Below are 18,596 nucleotides of genomic sequence, written 5' to 3'. Positions count from 1 at the left end.
CTGGGTGGCTGAGGGGGGTCCCCTCCCCATCCCAGTGACCGATGGGGGGACCCTGTGGGACCGGGGTCTCACTGGGGGTGGGCACAGCCCAGGTGCAAGCCCAGTGGCTTGGGGACTGACAGGGGGACCCCAACCGGGGGGGGGACCCCACTGTGTGTGGGTGACCTGGAGGGGGCCCTGCTCCGCCTGGGTGACACAGGGACAGGGCCGGGCCCCCGCTGTGCCACAGCGCCTGCCAGGGGGGGCCCCGCTCCGTGCGGGTGAGCCATGCCAACGGGCCCCGCTCCACCCCAGTGCCAACCAGTGCCCCACTGGGGACAGCTGTGGGGGGGGGGGGCCGCAAGACCCCGCTGACAGGACCCCCCCACAGCCCTCCCCCTCCTCCCCTCCCTCCTCCTCCTCCTCCTCCTCCTCCTCCTCCTCCCCCCCCCCCGCGGCCGCCCCGGTGCATGCCGGGCGGGGCTGCGGGGAGGGAGGGGGGGGGGCGCGAGCCGCTCCCCCCCCCTCCCTCCCTCCCCCCCCCCCCCCCCCTCCGGTCCGCTCCGGCTGGGGCCGGTTCCAGCCGGTGCCGCGCGCGCGCGCGACGGGGGCGCGTGCCGCCCGCTGACGTCAGGCGCGCGTTGGCGCGCGCGCGCGCGGCGGAATCGGCGGCGGCGGCGGCGGCGACAGCGGCGGCGGGGCGGCCCCGTGCGCGCGCGCGCGCGCGCTCTCCCTTTACGTACGTGTAGTGCTGCGGCTTCTCGGGCTGCGCCTGCAGCGCGCTGGCGGCGTTCGCGGGCCCGGCCGCGGCGGGGCCGCCCGGCAGCGGGCCCTTGGACATCGCCTCCCGCCGCTGCCGCCGCTCCCGCCGTGGAGACCTTTATTATTCACTCTGCGCGGTCCGCACGGAGGGAGCCCCGCGCAGGCGCCGCCGCCGCCATTGCCGCCCCGGCGGCGCGGGGCAGGCTGGGAGTTGTAGTCCCGCCGCCTGCGCGCTTTCCGCCCGGTCGGGAGGCGGTTTCCGGGCGGCGGGACTACGAGTCCCAGAGGGCCCCGCGCGGGCGGCGGGGGAGGCCGCTTCCTGCCGCGCGGGGGGCGCTGGGGGTTGTAGTGCGGGGGGCGGGGGGAGGGCGCCCCCGGGCGGTGGGGGGGGGGCACGGCGGCGGCGGCCTCCCCGCGGGCCTGGGCGCTGCGGGGAGCAGGAGGAGGAGGAGGAGGAGGAAAGGGAGGAAGGCCCAGGCAGCAGCGGGCAGCCTACCTGCGAGCAGCCAGCAGAAACACGGAGGGGGGGGCTCCAGGTTCAGCCCAGGCCTCACACGGGACCCCCAGAGCCCGGCGGGACCCAGCGGGACGGGACGGGGCGAGCAGGCGCCTCCCGGGGACTTTGCTCCCACAGCTGCCACCCCGCACGGCTCCGCTCGCGTGGCGAAGGGCAGCGGGAGTTTCTGTGGCAAACACCCCCCCCTTTTTCTTTTTTTTTTTTTTTTTTTTTTTTTTTTTTAAGCTTTGCCAGCGTTGAGCAACGTTAATGATAAACCTCCAGGGCCGGTTTGCCCGCTGAGGTCGGGCGGCTGTGGCGGGGAGGTGGGGAAGGGCGTTAATCGCCACCCAGGCTCGGCATCCCCCGTGGGCAGGCTCGCAGCGGGGGCACCTAACAGCGAGCTCTCTGCCTTTGCAGGATTATCCGCGTGGGACCCACGCCGTGGCCGTGGAACAGCCCCCCCGTGGCAGGCAAACACACAGAATCACGCAGCTCGTGGTCGAGCGGGACGACTGTTCAAAGTCGGAAGGTGTGGAAGGATGTCACGTAGTGTCTCCATCCACGTACGCCCCACGCCCCGTTGGGTCAAAGGTACAGGCGCTGTCGGTGATGAACCCGCAGGAAAAACCTGCTCAGCTAATAACACTGCTGCTTCGTGCGCAGGGATTCGGAAACCACTGACTCGAGTCGCTCTGTGCTGCTGTTTACTTGACGATCTGGTGCGGACGCTGTTTCCTCTTCTGTTTCACAGTCAGGAAAACTCAGCACAGGAAAACTGCCAAGCGACAGAAACGTTTAGGATCCGCCAGCTAAGTGTGCCCAGGGTGCACTTAGTTCTGTCTGCGTGCACATCTTTGTTAACGCGTGGTCGTTTACTCGTCTCTGCTCTCTACGCCTTTCCCTCATCCTCTGTTTAACCCAACACAGCTTTTCTCCAGCCTTAATTCAAACAGAAGGAAAATCAGAAGTATCTAAAATTAGAAGCGTAAGCAATCATCGCTCCAGAAACATGGGAGAGGAAATACCTGAGCAATGCCTCTCAGCTCCCAGTAACAAACGCCCAGCGCCGGTCCCCTCACATTAGCAGTAGCATGGTATGCTTTTAAAAATACCAAACGTAAAGGCTGTGCAGTTTTCAGAACAGGTTTCTAGATTTCTTTCTCCTAAGCACAAACAACTCAGGCCAAAGGGGAACTCTTTATTTCAGGTCTCAATTTTCCAAACCACGTAAAACGCAAATGACTGTTTACACACACCTCCCGGCTCATCCCCTCGCTATGCTGCTTTTTGTCTCCGACGAGTAATTCACCTCGTTTCTTCACAGAGAGAAAATCAACCCGAAAAGGCGATCGGAGGCCGGGGGGATGCAGCGTGCCCCCGGCATCCCCTGCCCCGCCGCACATCACGGTGCTGTCGCACCGCTTTGGCGTGCGTTTGCTCGTCTCACCAGGGCAGGGAAGCAAACGAGGCACACGCTCCGTACGTGCGGCAGAAGCCCTGCTCTGCCCGTCACACCGGGCGTTGGCCTGAGGGACGCAGGCGTTCGGGGAGGATGCAAAACCTCATGCAAAGTCTGCCCGATGGCAGCCGCTGAACCGAGCGCGCGGGTACCTTCGGGAGCGGCTGTGGAGCAGGAGGCTGTTTGTGTTCGCTCCATGCTCGGCGTGCTACGACTGCGGGGCATTTGGGACCTGTTCTTCCTGCCCATGGCACCCTTCCCGTGGGGGCAGGGGCCGGCCTCCACCCCCAGCAGTCGCTCCGGCTGTAATGAAGCAACGAGGCGCAGCGAGCCGCGACTCTGGAGGTAGTGACCTGCCCCAGGAGACACGGCGTTTTGACCTAATTGCTGTTCTCCTCCTCGATGCTACCAACAGGGACGAGGGATTCCGGCTTCCCACTTCCCCCAAAACTTTGCAGGGAGCTTTGGGAGTTCGAAGGCGCCCAACAGGGCGCGTGGGAGCCCGGTGTGGGGAGGGGAGCGGTGCTGCCAAGGGACAGGGCCTCCTCGCACACCCACACCCAGCACACGTCCCGGGGCGACGTCCCCGCTTGGCCCTGAGCATCGCTCCGACCCCGCTCACCTCCTGGAGGACCCCACAGCCCCACAACTCCCCCGATTCCCCCCAAAACCCCCGGGACGAGCCCTTGCAGCCCCCTCAAACCCCTCCATGACCCCAACAGCAGCGGGTGACAAGCGCTGGCAGCCCGGCCACGCTGCGTGGCCGCACCAGGAGCACACGCTGCCTCCCGGGGGTGCTCGCACCCCCTCTCTACCACCTCCCCGTGCCCCCCTCCCCAACCCCGGTGGCTGCGGTCCCCCCACGGCCGGGGGGGACACAGCGGGACCCGGGCACCCCCCGCGGCCCGGCCCCGCCGCTCGCAGCTGCCGCTAAAGGCGCTTTCTGGCGGGGCCGGGGGGCGGGCGGGCCGGCAGGCGGCGGGGCCTCGTAGCCCGCCCCGGGGCGAGGTGGCCCGGCGGGGCCGGGGGTAGCCCCGGTGGCCCGGTGGCCCGGCGCCGCTCGCCCCGCTCCTATTGACTTCCCATTGTGGAGCTTTGCAACAAAGGGTAGGATCCAAACCGTGCCCCGTTTCGTCCAATCAGCGCGCAGAGCGCCCGCCCGCCGCCGATTGGCTCCTTGGCGCTCCGCGCCGCCCAATCAGCCGCCGACTTTAACATCCAATCAGCGGCCGGGCGCTCGCCCAATCGGCGGCGAGGAACCGGAGCACGGCCTTTGTGTCTCGTGACGCCACGGCGCCGGCGGAGGTCCCGGCCAATTGGACGGCGCGCTGCTTTCGGGCATTGTGAGGTCACCGCGCCGTGTGCCGCCCCCGCTATAAAAAGCGGGTCCCCGCGGCGGGGAGGGCGCAGTGAGGGGGTGGCAGGCTGCGGAGCGGGTCGCGGTGGGAGCAGCGCAGGCTTCGGTGCGCAGCGAGACCGGCGCCGGTGCGTCCTTCTTCTCTAATCGGTAAGCGGCGGCTACCGGGTGCGTTCCGCGGCGAGCGGTGGTGTCGTGCGGCTTGTTTTTTTTTGTTATTTTCTTCGTTTTTTAATTTTTTTTTCTCGGAGCTTGGCTGCCGGGCCAGGCCTTGCCTACGTGCCCTGAGTCACGGCCGGGCCCCATCCCCCCTCCCTTCCTTCCCCTCCCTCCGGGGCGGCCCGGGAGGAAGCGGGAGGCGGCGTGACTCAGTCCGCTTCCCCCGGGGAGGGGAGCGGCCGGGCCGCGACGCGGAGAGCGGGGGCGGAGGGGGGGAAACCGTGACTCCTCCTCCTCCTCCCGGGGGAGGCCGCTGGCCGCCTGCCCGCCTCGGCGGCGGGGGAGGGAGGGGGCAGCCCGCCGGCATCTGCCGCCTCGGGGACGCGGGGGGGGAGGGATGCCGCCATGCCGGGCCTGTGGAGGGTCGTGCCGGGACAGCTGGGCCCTGTCTTAGGCGTGCTTGTCTTCGTAGGTAAGTGAAGAAAAATGGCCCGTACAAAGCAGACTGCTCGTAAGTCCACTGGGGGGAAGGCTCCGCGCAAGCAGCTGGCCACCAAGGCGGCCCGGAAAAGCGCCCCCTCTACTGGCGGCGTGAAGAAGCCTCACCGCTACAGGTAAGGCTGCCGGCACCGTACGGCCCGGCCCGCTGCTGCCCCTGCCCCGGCTCACCTGCTCCTCCTTCCTCCACCCAGGCCGGGCACCGTTGCCCTGCGTGAGATCCGTCGCTACCAGAAGTCGACGGAGCTGCTGATCCGCAAGCTGCCCTTCCAGCGGCTGGTCAGGGAAATCGCCCAGGATTTCAAAACAGACTTGAGGTTCCAGAGTGCAGCCATCGGTGCGCTGCAGGTATTGCTGGCGGCCTGCTGGGCCTCGGAGCTCGCGGTGCTGAGCGCGCTTCGCTGAGGGTTTCTAACAACATTTCTTCTTGTGCTCTTGAAACAGGAGGCCAGCGAAGCATATCTGGTGGGTCTGTTTGAAGACACAAACCTGTGCGCCATCCATGCCAAGAGAGTCACCATCATGCCCAAAGACATCCAGTTGGCTCGCAGGATACGGGGAGAGAGGGCTTAAGTGAAGGCTGTTTTTATGGTGTTTTGTAGTAAATTCTGTAAAATACTTTGGTTTTAATTTGTGACTTTTTTGTAAGAAATTGTTTATAATATGTTGCATTTGTACTTAAGTCATTCCATCTTTCACTCAGGATGAATGCTAAAAGTGACTGTTCACATAAACCTCAGTGATGTGAGCCTTGTTGCTCAGGAGTGACAAGTTGCTAATATGCAGAAGGGATGGGTGATCTTTCTTGCTTCTCATGCATGTTTCTGTATGTTAATGACTTGTTGGGTAGCTAAACTTGTAAGGTACTAGAATTGATATAAATGTGTACAGGGTCCTTTTGCAATAAAACTGGTTATGACTTGATCCAAGTGTTTAACAATTGGGGCTGTTAGTCTGACCATACATCACTGTGATCAAATGTGGACTTTTTCAGAGGGTGAAACTACAAGTCTTAACCACAGTGTAACTTACAGTTTCCTAAAAACGTAAACCTGGCAGCTATAGAATACACTATGTGCATTTATAATAGCTATTTTATATATTGTAGTGTCAACATTTTTAAATTAAATGTTTTACATTCACATGTGAGGAGTCTTTGTCATTTGGTTTGTATGGGCTTGAAGCTTATTCCCGGCTCCAGTATGTTAGCAGTAGATGCGTGCAATACTGGACTGTGCTGTGGCAACTTAGGCTTTCAACAGAGCTAGAGAACCTGCCCTGGTCACCCTTGAGTTTTTAGGAGCCTTGCTGTAGTTGGAGCCCTGTCTGAGGGAGCAGAGGGGTAGGTGGACAGGCCTGGGCTAAGCTCCAGCTGCCTTCTCTGGGGGGAATTCTGTTAAAGTGTAACTGTTTAGTGGTGGCAGCTGCTCAGGCACAGCTGTAGTGCTAAGCTTTTTTTCTTCCCTTTTTGTACCTGTAGGGGAAGTTCATGGTGAAGTGTTAACGCTGGCTTGCCTGCAGTGAAACCCCCAGCCTCTACCCTGCTGGGCCAGGGCTGTGTCCCGGAGCCTGGGACACCCCTGTGGGGCTGAGGTGCTGGCTTCTGCCTTTCCCTGCTTCTGTGATGGTGCCCCATGACTAAGCCCAAGGTAATGCAGTAGCTATGCTGTAGCAGTGCAGGATGGTATGCAAATGTGAGACCTAATTAGACAACCTGAGTGCAGATGGGCTGCCTGGCAAACCGGAGAGGGCTGCTAGGCTCTTGGTAAGAGCCTCATTTCCCAGCTAAGCTTTTTTGATGAGACAGGATTAGACACAAACCTTCGCTTCAGACTGTTCCTCCGGGTTTCAAGCTAACACAGTTCTGGTTTTCTTAGTAGTGTCTCTGGGAACAGCCAGGCCTTAATAAGCTGTGGTATGGAAAAGCTGCTCAGACTACATCTGGAACAGGTAATTAACATCTAAATGGGAATTGCTAGACCGGCTTTCCTCGCTTCTTAAAGAACAGGATATGCTGGTAAGGCTAAAGTGAAGGCAGAAGTTGCACAAGGAAGTAGCTCAAGCTAGTCCATCTTGATTTATTTCAATAAAAAAATATCCACAGAGAAAGAAGCATTTGGGGAGGAAGAAAGAGTTGTTTATACAAGAGAGCAGGCAATAAGTCAACGCTGGCCATGCATGCAATTGTTTTAAGACCGGATGCGTTTACAGCACTTCCTTCTACAGCAACATCCTGAAAGTACAAAAATACCGCTCCGGCCAGGCACGGGAGCTGGACCCCCAGCCTCACCCACGGGGGCGCTGGGTTTTGGGTTATCCTGAGCTGGGTCAGCAGAGCAGGGGGGAGCACAGGGCTCGAGCCAGGGCTGGCCCTTATCAGACAAACCACTCGGTGTGTTTAAATCCTGCAGCTGGAGAAACAAGTGCTCATTACCATGGGCTCTTACACAACTTCCTCAACACCCTTCCCTATCTGCTCCAAACGTACTTGGAACAAACGCAGCCCCTGGTTAGGATCATTATCATAACTGCCACGGAGCTGCTAAAAATACGACTTTAAGTGACCTAAGATTAGATTTTAGGTAACGCTCTTCCTCACTGCTGAACCAGGAGGGAAAAATAATTCATTGCACCTAAATTGTGAACTTAATTGTTTTCAAGGGCTGGCTGGAAGCTGATCAGAGGGGGCTGTTACCACCTCAGCGCCTTTATCTGTCTGCCTCAGGAGCTGCCTTCAGGTTTTTGGGTAACAGCACGGGGAGGAGCTGGGCTGCAGATCCCACACAGACCTCACAGGTGCCTCCTGCCGGGCACAGCCCTCCGAGGGGACACCGAGCAAGGATGTCCCACAAGAAACCAGGGGTCAGCAGTAGCCCAGGAGCCACCTAACTTGGGAAGCTTGTACATAGGCTGGTTATAAATAGGAACTGCGAGTGATGGGATTTAGTAATACTTGATCTGGTGTTAAATGGCAGTAGCAGGCTGGGCTCCTGGAGGAAAAGCATGTTGTAAAATAACATCCCTCGAAAACAAAGTTTCCTCCAAGTACTTAGTGGAAACAATGAAACATCTGGGTATGCCTAGAAGCTGTTTCTTAAAATAATTGTCAAGCAGTTCTAAAGGAAAAAAAAATAAAAAGAAAAAAACCTATTAAAGTATCTATTCATCTTAGTAATCTCTACAAAAGCAATTGTTAGATCTTGCATGTGGTGGCATGGAATAGCAATTCTTGGTACTCCACATTTTACTGTAATTATATCTGAAGAAATAAAATGTTCCCTTACCAATTCTCTTGATGATTTCCTCGCATTCTTGCTCTGAACCCGATGCAAACACTAGACAGTCAAACGTGTTCCCTTCGGGGCTCTCCGGGGACGAGCTAAATGTGGAAACACGCATCAGAGAGCGCCAGGACTTGGGAGGGACCAAGCGCCAGCTCCTGGAGTCGCACGAGCAGCCAAGCGGCGGACTCAGCGCTGTGTTTCCAGAACCCGCATCCCCCCTACATCCCCCTTTTGGGGCAGGATGCCCACTCCCAGCCCCGCTGCACGTCCCATGTGCTGGCCAAAGCATTGCCCTACTGGTGCTGATTTTCCACGCTGGTCACACCGCACGTGGCTTGCTTTGGCCACGACCTTGAGGCTCCTCGAGCCAGGCTCTGCCCTGGGGGATGCGTTTGTCCCACGGCACCGGGTCCCCGCTGCTGGGGGGCTCTGCTGCCTGCCCCTGCAGGTGCTGCACCCTTGCTCAATGCTCGCCTTGTGTCAAGGAGCCACACGGCCCACGGGTGACACTTACACAACGCAGAAGGCGAACAAACGGCTGCTGTCCCGGCGGCGTCCCACGCAGGAGATTTCGGGGTAGAGGTAGCGGAACAGGACCTGTGTGGGGGAAAAGGGGAGGCTGGGGCACGGTGCTGCTGCTGTTGTGTTGTCCTGAGGGCTGCTCCTTCCCCTGGGCTGTGTCCCAGTCCCACGGTGAGTGGCACAGCCCCAGCCACACGCACAAACCCGAGCAGATCCAACACCACCACGGGCAGTCAAGGTGCAATGCTCTACACACGAGCCAGAAACGAGACAAAGAAAACTCCGGGGGCATCAATCCTGCACAGCACGTGGCTGCTCAGCGCCAGACCATGCGTGCAGGCACAGCCTGGGCTGTACAACGTGCACCCTGGGACACCTTCTGCACAGGAACAGACACGGCCAGCTCTGAAAACTGTGCTCAAACAGCCTTTGTGGGTGGCAAACCTGCCTAAAACCTTTAACCCTCATCTATTTTTGGCCCCCCACTGTCTCTACCTATGTTTTGAAATCCCTGTTGGAGAAAGAGTTGGGGCCCAGCTCCCAACTCATCCTGCGAAGCTTTGGCTACCCATGGGTGTCACTCGCTCACCTTGGAAGAAGCCTTCTCTTGTACCAGGATTTCCGTTTCCTTCACATCAAATAAAACCTCCTGAATGGGGGAAAGAAAAGAGCCCTAATAATCACAGCTCCTGAGCTCTATTTTTAATAAGACTCTTGCAAGACTGAGATTATCCAAAAGCAGAGGTAATGAATGGCAATGAAGCGTGGCTTTCCAAGAACTTTCTGGTTGCTGGTGGCAAAACCCTCAGGTCAAAAGAGGAGATGGAGACTGCAAACTAAGAGACCAACTTCACCGTGCTTCAGAAGTGGATTTAAAAAGAAAAAAAAGGGGAAAAAATTGAAGGGTGGGGTGAAGACATAGGGACCTCCTCTCTTCCAAGGATCTTTTAGAATCGCAGATCCACAGCAGAACTTCAGTATCACAGCCAGGTCCCTGCGCCAAGGCCACCAGCCCTGGAACAGCAGAGGGCGAGCACCCACGGGCTGGCCTTGTCCTCTCTCCCTCTGAGCACCCAGGGCCCAGTTTGAGGCCATGTTCCACCCTTTTTACCACCACCCAACGCTCTCTCATCTCAGCATTTCCATGACCAACCCTTGAAGGCTCAAACAACAGCGACCCGAGCCTAACAGCACCTCTGGGCCCAGGCTCAGCCTCCCGGTGTTTTCCAAGCAGGAGCACCCCCCGCTCCCCATCGCTCACCCGTGGTGCTGAGACCCTCTCCAGCACGGCGGGGATGGCCCACTCCAGCACCTCCTTGCCACCAAACTGAAACAGAGCAGGAAGGAAGGAATGGGAATAACTCCCCCTGCACTTAAGAAGAAACCCACCAGACAAATAACCCACGGGCACATCCCTGCCCGTCTCCTCACCGTCCCAACGCCGCTCCGGCCCAGGTACCTCACGTTGTAGAGCAGCCTGCGGAGAAGAGGACCCCGTGCATCCTCCTGCTGCTTTTTGCCAGGGAAGATGCTCGCAGCCCCTCCTTAGCCCCCCCAAGGTGCCCACCTGCCCCCCTGCACCTTCCTTGTCTCCCTCTCGACCCGGCGCCGGGGGCAGCGCTGGAGCTGGAAGCGGGGCTCTTTCTCCTTCAGGACCTTCAGGTAGGGCAGCAGGGGCTCGTAGACCTCTCCATTGTGCCCCCGCCACCGCAGCACCCGGAAGCTCAGCGGCTGGCCCTTCAGCTTCTGCACCATCGCCCCGGCCTGCAGGGAAGGATGGAGCAAGGCAGAGGGAGGACGGGGCGGAGGAGGCAGAGGGGAGGACGTGCCAGCCCCCCGTGCCCCACCTGCCCGCTGGAGGCGTTGCGCAGCGAGCAGCCGTTGATCTCATCCAGGACGTCGCCGGCCAGCACCACCTCGTCCACCTCCGCCTGGCTCTCGGGGAGCACCTCAGTGACAAAGACTCGGCCGTCCACGTACCTGTGGGCCCGGCCGAGCCATGGCTCAGCCCCCGGGACCCATCCCCATCCCCTCATCCCTTTTGTGCCAGCGGCAATTGTTCATGGATAAGTGGAGGCAGGGAAAAGCCTCCCTGCAAACGCCGGTATGATGGGGGAAAAGAAGGACCCAAGACAACCCCAGCCTCAGCTCCGGTGCTCTCAGGGGTCTTTGTCTCCCCTTTTCAGGGCAGTTTGACTGCCTGGGCCTCCAGATCCTGCTGGAGGAGGAGGACTGAGGTCTCCTACCTGATCACCATCCCCAGCACTCGGCACGGGACCGTCTCATAAGTGATGCACACCTGCAAGAGAGCGGCTGGTGACAGCGGCCCCAGGACACCCAAGGAGCTCCTGCTCCTTCCCCTGTGTGACCAGGACAGAGGGCAGCACAGGATCTCTTGCTGTGGGTTATTTCTGTCCCAAACAAACCAAGGCTTTGGGAGCCCACAGAGGCTGGTCCCTAATTTCTGAAGCCAGACAGGGACCATCAGTGGCCGCTCACCCTCCTCATTTACCGCGCCCACACTCATGAGATACAAACCTGCCTGGAACCAACCCCAAAAAGCAAAGATCCAGCCCCATAAATGAATTTTGAGCCCCTCTCCCTCTCCCCACGTGTCCCTGTGCAGCCGGGGGATGCCACTGCCCCTTCTCCAAGACGCCGCGGCTCGCAGCAGCCCTCGCTGTCACGGTGCATTAGGCAGGGAGCTGAGAGGCAGCCGGGAGCGCTCGTGGCCAGCAGCGCGTGAAAGCCAGCGGGAGCCCTGCCTCCTGCACGCACAGGCCTCTGGCAGCTTCTCGGGGCTGCTTTGGGGTTAAAACAGGTGACAGAGGGATGCTCTGCGATTTTGGAAGACATCGAGGCATCCCTGCTGTTTGTGGCCTCTGTGCAAATGCACAAATATTACAGCGAGCAAAAAGGAGAACAAAACCAAGTGACCCGCATTCTGCCTGTAAGCCCAGAAAAACAGGGATTTTTTTTGGCAATAAAGTGGAGAAGGGAGCATGGGGAAACTATGTCAATGATTTATGCCTCAGTGCTGCCTTGGCTTGGTTTTGCTTGGTTTTACGCCCAGGGCGATGCCAGGATCTGCTCCTGGTGACAGCGCAGGCACCCTGCGGGATCCAACCTCAGCGCAGAGGCAGCTCCACTCGTGCTGGGGAGCCCGACCCAGTTTCCATACGGCTGCAGATGGCCAGAGAGTGGCGTGGCAATCCCTCCAAACCAAGCAATTCCTTATTCTCCCAGTTTGACATTCCAGCAAGGGCCGGAGCGGGTGGCAGCGGGGAGCAGCGAGCTCTTACCGGCAGCAGCCAGCTCTCGTCCAAGAAGCTGCAGTTCTGCAAACAAAGCAGCGCGGCGCCGTTGGGGCCGGCGGGGAAGGGGTTGGGGCCCCCACACCCAATTCATCGCCGCACCTGCAGATCCAGGGAGAAATCCATCTCTGTCACCACCAGCACCAGCGAGAGGAACGGCTCTGCAGGGAGGAAGGGGACGGAGAGGCAGTGTCACTGCTGGGCCCCAGCAGCTGCAGCCTCACAGGGACACAGCTGAGGTGTAGATAAAGCCGTTTTTGTGTAAATAAAGCCATTTTCAGTGTAACTAATGATGCTCTAGGGAGAGACCCTCCACTCCGCATGTACCCCTCACCTGGCTCCTTGAGGAGCCACGACTTACAAGGCATCTAGGGGCAGCTAACTCAGGGTTATTGATCTCCTGATTTTGATGAAAAGCTTTCACCCAGCCCCTCAGAGATCACAGCTGGGTGGCCAGGCAGCCCAGGCACCCCTTGGAGTGTGTCTCCATCACCACCCTTGGTACAAAAAACTAGCACAGAAAACACTTCAGGAGCAATTTGCCTGGCCCCACGACACTCAAACCAACCTCAGACTGATTCAAGCCCTCTTTAAACATTTCCACCTTCTTCTCCATCACTGCAGCAGCCTACTTAGATTTTACCATTGAGCTTGGCTTAGAAAAAATAAAAAATAAAAAAAAATCACACCCAGCTCCTTTCTCTGCCCCTCAGCAGCATGCCCACAGCTGCAGGCTCCATCCCTCCTCCCTGGAGCCCCCGGCTTACCCAGGAGGACTTCATTGCCGAGGATGGAGCTTGCCGGGTCGTAGAACTGAAAGACAGCGAGAAGAGCCATGAGGCTGCTAAAAAGGAGCCACGAAGGTGCCCGTCCCGTGGGGTCCCCGCGTGCTGCACACCTCCAGGAGCCGGGGGCTGTGCGCCAGCTGCCGCAGGGCCACCGCCAGCGCCTTCCCCTGCAGCGCCGAGCGTAGGAAGCAGCGGCCGCGGCCCTGTGCTGTCAGCACCTTGGGGCAGGTGGCGGCTCTTCGGATGCTGATAGAGAGAGGATTTGGCCTGCTGGGAGAGAAGGGAAAATGGTTTGGGGCTCAGCCCTCGGGGAGCACCCTCGCTGTGGCTGGGGGTTTTGGGGTGAGTGTGGCTGCGCTTTGTCCCCATCACCACTCACCTGCCGCCATCCCCCTGGGGAAGCTGCTCCAGGCAGTGCCAATAATCCCGTCTCCGCAAGCCCCACACTGACTCTGTGGGACAAGAAGAGCCACAAGAAGAGCGCGAGGGCCTCGACTGCACGTGGGGGACACAGGGGGGACACCGGAGCCCCTGCTCTGTGCAGGTGCCCAGGCACACTCACGTCGGAGCCCCTTGCGCAGGACGCTCTCCAGCAGCTGGCAGATGGAGGCGAGGTGTGGGGAGGTGTCCGGACAGGGCCCCCCGGCCTCCCGCAGCCGCAGCACCTCACCTGCAGGAGGGGAGGAGCAGCACCCTTGGGTGCTCATGCTGTGGGGGGGGGCTGTTGGGGAGCGAACAGCCCTGGGTAGGCACCATGGGAGGTGCCCAGGGTGCGAGCAGGGTGAGACCCACCCTGACAGCGGTCAGAAACTCCAGAAAACTTCCTTATAATGAGGCGTGGGCGCAGCCAACGCAAACAATGGGTCGTGCTGCAGCAGGGCCAAACACGACACCCCCTGCCTTGGGCTCCCCCTGCTCAGACCCCACGCCGAGGAACCCCCGGGGTTGTTCTCACCTCTGAGGGCGCTCAGCAGCGGCTCCTTCCCAGCCATCGGACACAACCAGGAGGCACCGGGCACCTCCCGCACCCCGTTGGGCCCAGGGGGGCTCGCACCCAGCTCAGGCGCCACCCCACACGGGTCAGCCACGAGCACGGGGGGCACGCGAGCCCCTGTCACACCTATACACGGCCTCTCGCACCGCCTTGCCCATATGTGCTCGTGACACGTCAGCTTGTGTACACACGTCGGTATGTATTTGCACAAGTATGAGAGGCAGAGGCGGGCGTTACCGTGCGGAGGTACAGCAGAGACATCGTGTGTATAACCACACACCTACATACAGCATGCTCGGGTGTTGTATAGGCATCAAACGCCCGTAACAGCGACTGAAGGGTGTATATTTGTGTCAGTCTGTCTATATATTAGCAAAATATAGGCATCGGGATAGGGATAGATATATAAGGATATAGGGATGTACACACAAATAAAAGGATATATATATATGGGGATATATACAAGGGTATAGGGATGCGTACACGGATATAGGGATGGGTATAGGGATGCATACAAGGCTGAAGAGGTAGATATAGGGATGCATACACAAATATAAGGACATATATAAGCATATAGGGATATATAAGGATATATACAAGGATAAAGAGACAGATATAGGGATGTATACATGACTATAGGGATATATACAAGGCTATAGGGATGTGTACATGGATATGGGAATGCATGGGGATGTATAAACAGATGCATAGATGGATATAGGGACACATACCCAGATATAGGGATAGATATAGGGATGTATAAGGATATATACAAGGATAAAGAGACGGATATAGGGCTGTATACACGAACACAGGGATATATATACGAGGATGCAGGGATGTAAACACGGATATAGGAATCTTTATTTTTAAAAACCGCACAGATTGGCTCCGCTGCCGGCAGCCACAGCCTATCCACACAGCGCCTGCCCCCCCCCCCGCCCCATAGCTCGGCCCCGGCCCCCCCCTCCCATCCCCGCCCCGCAGCGTCGCGGGTTCGAGCCCGGCCCCCGTCGGGGCGGAGCGGGGCCGATCGGATCCGAGCCGTTCCGTGCTCTGCAGCCATGGCAGGGCCCGGGGCTGCCCCGCTGCTGGCTGCAGCCTGCAGGGCTTACGGGGAGGCTTTCGGGGGGGCTGCGGCTGCCGGGGCGGTTTGGGCCCCCGGGCGAGTGAATCTGCTGGGCGAGCACACCGACTACAACGGCGGCTTCGTGCTGCCCATGGTAAGGGCGCCCGGCTGCCCCGAGCCCCGCGGCATCCCCCGGGGTGGGATTTGGGGAGGATGGAGGTGGCCAGGGGCTGCCCGGCTTCCTTGGGGGGCTTGCAAGGAGCCCGAGCTCGGCCCCAAAGCAAACGCGGAGCGAGTTGCTGGGAGGCCAAGGAACAGGAAAGGAGCTTCCCCAAAAGCCTTGCAGGAAGAGGTTTTGCTGCTGAGCTGAGCCCCAAGGTGCCCCCCCAGGCTGGGGGCAACGTTTGGGTGCTGGGATTTTTTTTTGGGATCCCTCCAAGGCTGGGATGTTGGGTGCTGACACGTGGGAAGAGTTGAGGGTGATGCTTGTAGGGTGCCATCGGTGCGGGTGGGAGCAGCCCCCGGCTGTCCCCTGCCACCAAGGGGGACATCCCCTGGGGGCTGGCGCTCAGCCCGTGTCCCCCCGCCAGGCCCTGCAGCTGGGGACGGTGCTGGTGGGGTCCCCCACGCAGGACGGGACCATCTCCATCCTCACCACCTCGGAGGCAGCGGATGAGCCCCGCAGGGTGCAGTTCCCAGCTCCCAGCGAAAGCAGCCCCCTGAGCCCCGGGCAGCCACACTGGGCCAACTACGTCAAGGGCGTGATCCAGCACTACCGGGGTAAGGCCAGAGCTCTCCTCCCTCTCCATGTTCTCATGGCCAGTGGGTGCCAAAAATCCCTTTGGAGCAGCTGCTGGTGGGACCAGGCTCCAGCAGAGGTGCTCACAGCTCCAAGGATCGCAGCACTGGGGTGGAGAGAAGCCCAAACTCCCTCTGTGGGTCACTGTGCATTAAAAAAAAACAGAATATTAAGCAGGGGCTTCTCTCCACCGGGAGCTGAATCCCCAGGAGCTGTGGGGCAGGGCAGCCCCCAGCCCTACAGGGGGCTCACAGCCCCTCTCCTCTCTTCTGTTCCCACAGGCGGTCCTGTGCCTGGTTTCAATGCTGTGATAGCCAGCGACGTCCCCCTTGGTGGCGGCCTCTCCAGCTCTGCCTCTCTGGAGGTGGCTACTTACACCTTCCTGCAGCAGCTCTGCCCCGGTACGGTCCTTGCTAGTCCTTGTCCCCAGTGCCTCGGTTCCCTTGCCAGAGCCAGGGCTGTCCTCAGAGATGCTGCTGTTCTGTTGAGCAGTCTCAGTTGTGGCCAGCTGAGATATAAGCGGCAAATTATCAGAACCAGCTGGATCTGAGGACCCCAGGCTGCCACAGGTGATTTGCAGTGATGCAGCCACAAACACTGGCAGCTGATGCTTTAACAAACCCCATCCCACAGCTGCGTGCAGCGCTCAGTGTCACCCAGGGCACCAGTTCTCCACATCCCACAAACACAAAATCCTTTGGAGGACAAAGTGCTGCACAGCCAGGATGGGGCAGCTCAGCACTGGACACTTTGTAGGGTGCAAATCACGATGGCTGCCCTTTGGCGAACCCCAGTGAAAGCAAACCATTACTGCTGCTTTTGCTCACCCTGCTCCAGGGCAGGGGGCGACCATCCCGGAGCTGCTAACCCCTGCCCCTCTCTGCTCTGGCACAGATGATGGCGATTTGGTGGCCAAGGCGCTGGCATGCCAGAAAGCAGAGCACACGTTTGCTGGCATGCCCTGCGGGATCATGGACCAGTTCATATCCGTGATGGGCAAGGAGGGCCACGCGCTGCTCATCGACTGCAGGTCAGCACCTCCTCGGGCACGTGCCTGCGAGCTGGGGCTGGGGACGAGCTGATCCTATGGCCATGAAACAGAGCTGCAGGGAGGCATTAAACCCCCAACCCAAAATCTCACCATGGGGCTGGGGCTAGTCCGAGGTGCCTCGATTGCTCCTCATGCATCCTTTCCCTTGTGTATCCTTTCCCTTGTGCCTGGGCTGGCTTTCCTGCAAAGTCATGAGGGCCTAATTTGGGACTAATAATTGGGAAGGAGAGAATTGCTCAAGAGAAATCCTAAACCACGCGGACTTTGCCCCGGCGAGGCACGGGCTGCGTGCCACGTGGCCTCACCGGAGAAATCAGTGGGGACGGGCACGCCGCCCGTGCTGTTCTCTCGCTGCAGGTCCCTGGAGACGGTCCCCGTCCCGCTGACCGATGCCAGCTTGGCCGTCCTCATCACCAACTCCAATGTGCGGCACGCGCTGACGGGCAGCGAGTACCCCACGCGCCGGCGGCAGTGCCAGGAGGCGGCGGCGGCGCTTGGCAAGGCCAGCCTGCGGGACGCCACCATGGCCGAGCTGGAAGGTGGGCTCGGCTGCTCCACGGGGCAGCGTGATGGGGCAGGGAAACGTGGTCGCGGGATGCGGCCGTGTTCCTCCTTCCCCAGCTGGAGGGGCTTTGCTTTAGGGGTGCGCGTGTCCCCGCAGCGGCCAGGGGCCGGCTGGGCGAGGAGGTGTACCGGCGTGCCAGGCACGTCATCAGCGAGATCGAGCGCACGGCCCAGGCAGCACAAGCACTGCAGGACAGGGACTACAACACGTTCGGGAGGCTGATGGTGGAGAGCCACAACTCCCTGCGGTGAGGATGTGCTGGGGCTGGGGTGCTGGTGTTGGTCGTGGGGGTCGCTCAGCTGGGGATGCAGCCAGGCACGGGTCCTGCCCAGCATCTCTCTCCTGATTCAGCCTGTAACAGCTTGGGGAAAAGCCCCAGAGACCTCTGCACATCCCTGGCCAATTGGTCAAGTACCTTACAGGGTCCCTTTTCTCACAGCCAGAGCACCTTGCTCCTATAAACAAGTGCCTTTATAGGAAAAGCACCGGGCTGGGGTCTGCAGGCATCCCGGGGTGCTGCTTTTTGCAGCAGTGGGCGCACTGAGACGTGTTTCAGCCCTTCTTGCTGCAGTGGGGTGCAGCATGGGGCTGACCCCGGGTCTCCTCTCTCCAGGGACGACTACGACGTGAGCTGCCCGGAGCTGGATGAGCTGGTAGCAGCAGCTCTGGAGGTCGATGGGGTTTATGGCAGCCGGATGACGGGAGGAGGCTTTGGCGGCTGCACAGTGACACTGCTGGTGGCTGAGGCTGCGGAGAGGGCCCAGCAACACATCCAGGTACACAGCAGAAAAGTGCCCGGAGATTGACTTAAAGATCCCTAAAATGCACTGAGGCATGGGCCTGTGGTGATGTTGAAGCTGTGATCCTAAGGCAGTTAGGGTCAGGGTAGCCCTCATGCACAGGGATATCCCCGTGTCCACCGATGCTGCTAAGCTCTTCCAGGCAGTTTGCACTGTGCTGGCTGCAGAGCACTGCTGAAGGGCTTTACTGCATCAAGAAAAGAAGCAAAAAAGTGGCAGGTGAGCTTTGGGGCAGCTAAACCAATCTAGGGAAAAATAATCCATAGGCAGTGCTGAGCTCAGTGCTGGTAGCCGCAGCCCAGGGACGATCCTAGTGCTGTCACCAATGCTCTCCGAAACCAGCAGCATGCAGTGAGCACTTACTGCTCCTCTTGTCCCTTAGGAGAAGTACAGCGGCACTGCAACCTTCTACATCTCCAAACCCTCGGATGGGGCAAAGGTGCTGCCCCTGTAGAAGCAGCAGGCACCTTGTCCGAGCCGGGATCTGTGCTGGGATCGTGTCCCTGCTGGGACAGGAACAGCAGCCGCTCTCCTCGCTCCACCAGGGAGCCAAGCTGTCTGCCTGCATCGTTTGCTTAATAAAAGTAAAACATTTGCACGTTCTGCACCTGCTTGGACCAAGCTGAGCCACGAAGGACTCTGGGGACCTCTCCCCAGCAGGGACTGGTGGATCCAGTTCACATTCACACTGGTGTAA

The 18,596-nt window shown here is 59.6% G+C and overlaps 4 protein-coding genes and 1 long non-coding RNA gene across 14 annotated transcripts in view; 3 read left to right on the top strand and 2 right to left on the bottom strand.

Moving 5' to 3' along the window:
• UNK (unk zinc finger) overlaps window positions 1-949 on the bottom strand; it is a 44,472-nt gene extending 43,523 nt beyond the window's left edge. For 4 of the 7 annotated variants that reach the window (XM_084492089.1, XM_084492093.1, XM_084492095.1 and 1 more), the window contains exon 1: window positions 723-946. In XM_084492089.1, coding sequence (XP_084348215.1) covers window positions 723-820 — 98 coding nt within the window. In that variant the 5' untranslated portion in view covers window positions 821-946. Of the gene's footprint in view, window positions 1-722 lie in introns of all 7 variants that reach the window. The other 3 variants (XM_084492094.1, XM_084492090.1, XM_084492092.1) reach the window with 2 other exon arrangements.
• LOC311420829 lies at window positions 598-3,009 on the top strand. Its single transcript, XR_014684559.1, has 2 exons — window positions 598-718; window positions 1,658-3,009. It is a non-coding gene; the product is annotated as an uncharacterized lncRNA (long non-coding RNA).
• Window positions 3,010-3,972: 963 nt separating this feature from the next.
• H3-3B (H3.3 histone B) lies at window positions 3,973-5,857 on the top strand. Its single transcript, XM_084492108.1, has 4 exons — window positions 3,973-4,206; window positions 4,688-4,829; window positions 4,908-5,061; window positions 5,158-5,857. The coding sequence occupies exons 2-4, from the start codon at window positions 4,702-4,704 to the stop codon at window positions 5,284-5,286; spliced, it is 411 nt and encodes a 136-aa protein (XP_084348234.1). The 5' UTR covers window positions 3,973-4,206; window positions 4,688-4,701; the 3' UTR covers window positions 5,287-5,857.
• On the bottom strand, window positions 5,240-13,988 carry LOC311420822 (uncharacterized protein). 4 transcript variants are annotated; one of them, XM_084492099.1, is made up of 16 exons: window positions 13,577-13,988; window positions 13,184-13,291; window positions 13,001-13,073; window positions 12,732-12,888; window positions 12,601-12,646; window positions 11,936-11,994; window positions 11,822-11,857; window positions 10,766-10,818; window positions 10,367-10,499; window positions 10,087-10,283; window positions 9,951-9,996; window positions 9,781-9,846; window positions 9,109-9,168; window positions 8,512-8,594; window positions 7,998-8,092; window positions 5,240-7,124 (listed from the first exon to the last, which is right to left on the bottom strand). In XM_084492099.1, exons 1-16 carry the CDS (start codon window positions 13,611-13,613, stop codon window positions 7,090-7,092), a joined length of 1,284 nt encoding a protein of 427 aa, XP_084348225.1. In that variant the 5' UTR covers window positions 13,614-13,988; the 3' UTR covers window positions 5,240-7,089. The 4 variants fall into 4 exon arrangements, with proteins under 4 accessions (XP_084348225.1, XP_084348224.1, XP_084348223.1 ...); XM_084492098.1 differs by having other exon boundaries at window positions 12,732-12,891; window positions 13,577-13,987; XM_084492097.1 differs by having other exon boundaries at window positions 5,240-8,092; window positions 13,577-13,973.
• A 626-nt stretch (window positions 13,989-14,614) lies between these two features.
• On the top strand, window positions 14,615-18,502 carry GALK1 (galactokinase 1). Its single transcript, XM_084492100.1, has 8 exons — window positions 14,615-14,838; window positions 15,275-15,464; window positions 15,765-15,884; window positions 16,378-16,513; window positions 16,892-17,073; window positions 17,196-17,346; window positions 17,713-17,875; window positions 18,282-18,502. The coding sequence occupies exons 1-8, from the start codon at window positions 14,680-14,682 to the stop codon at window positions 18,351-18,353; spliced, it is 1,173 nt and encodes a 390-aa protein (XP_084348226.1). The 5' UTR covers window positions 14,615-14,679; the 3' UTR covers window positions 18,354-18,502.
• The last annotated feature ends 94 nt before the right edge of the window (window positions 18,503-18,596 follow it).

The sequence above is a fragment of the Aythya ferina genome (assembly GCF_964211825.1).
Source record: "Aythya ferina genome assembly, chromosome: 18".
NCBI classification, from domain to species: domain Eukaryota; kingdom Metazoa; phylum Chordata; class Aves; order Anseriformes; family Anatidae; genus Aythya; species Aythya ferina.
This window is presented reverse-complemented; position numbering and strand designations above follow the sequence as displayed.

Excerpts from the sequence above, each read along its gene's own strand:
- H3-3B (XM_084492108.1), top strand. The coding sequence starts at position 4,702 with ATGGCCCGTACAAAGCAGACTGCTCGTAAGTCCACTGGGGGGAAGGCT. Across the intron at positions 4,830-4,907 it reads AAGAAGCCTCACCGCTACAG|GCCGGGCACCGTTGCCCTGC; the intron begins GTAAGGCTGCCG and ends TCCTCCACCCAG. Across the intron at positions 5,062-5,157 it reads CAGCCATCGGTGCGCTGCAG|GAGGCCAGCGAAGCATATCT; the intron begins GTATTGCTGGCG and ends CTCTTGAAACAG.
- LOC311420822 (XM_084492096.1), bottom strand. The coding sequence starts at position 13,613 with ATGGCTGGGAAGGAGCCGCTGCTGAGCGCCCTCAGAG. Across the intron at positions 12,892-13,000 it reads CCCCAGGGGGATGGCGGCAG|CAGGCCAAATCCTCTCTCTA; the intron begins GTGAGTGGTGAT and ends CTTCTCTCCCAG. Across the intron at positions 8,595-9,108 it reads AAGAGAAGGCTTCTTCCAAG|GTCCTGTTCCGCTACCTCTA; the intron begins GTGAGCGAGTGA and ends TCCCCCACACAG.
- GALK1 (XM_084492100.1), top strand. The coding sequence starts at position 14,680 with ATGGCAGGGCCCGGGGCTGCCCCGCTGCTGGCTGCAGCCTGCAGGGCT. Across the intron at positions 15,465-15,764 it reads CGTGATCCAGCACTACCGGG|GCGGTCCTGTGCCTGGTTTC; the intron begins GTAAGGCCAGAG and ends CTGTTCCCACAG. Across the intron at positions 17,347-17,712 it reads GAGAGCCACAACTCCCTGCG|GGACGACTACGACGTGAGCT; the intron begins GTGAGGATGTGC and ends TCCTCTCTCCAG.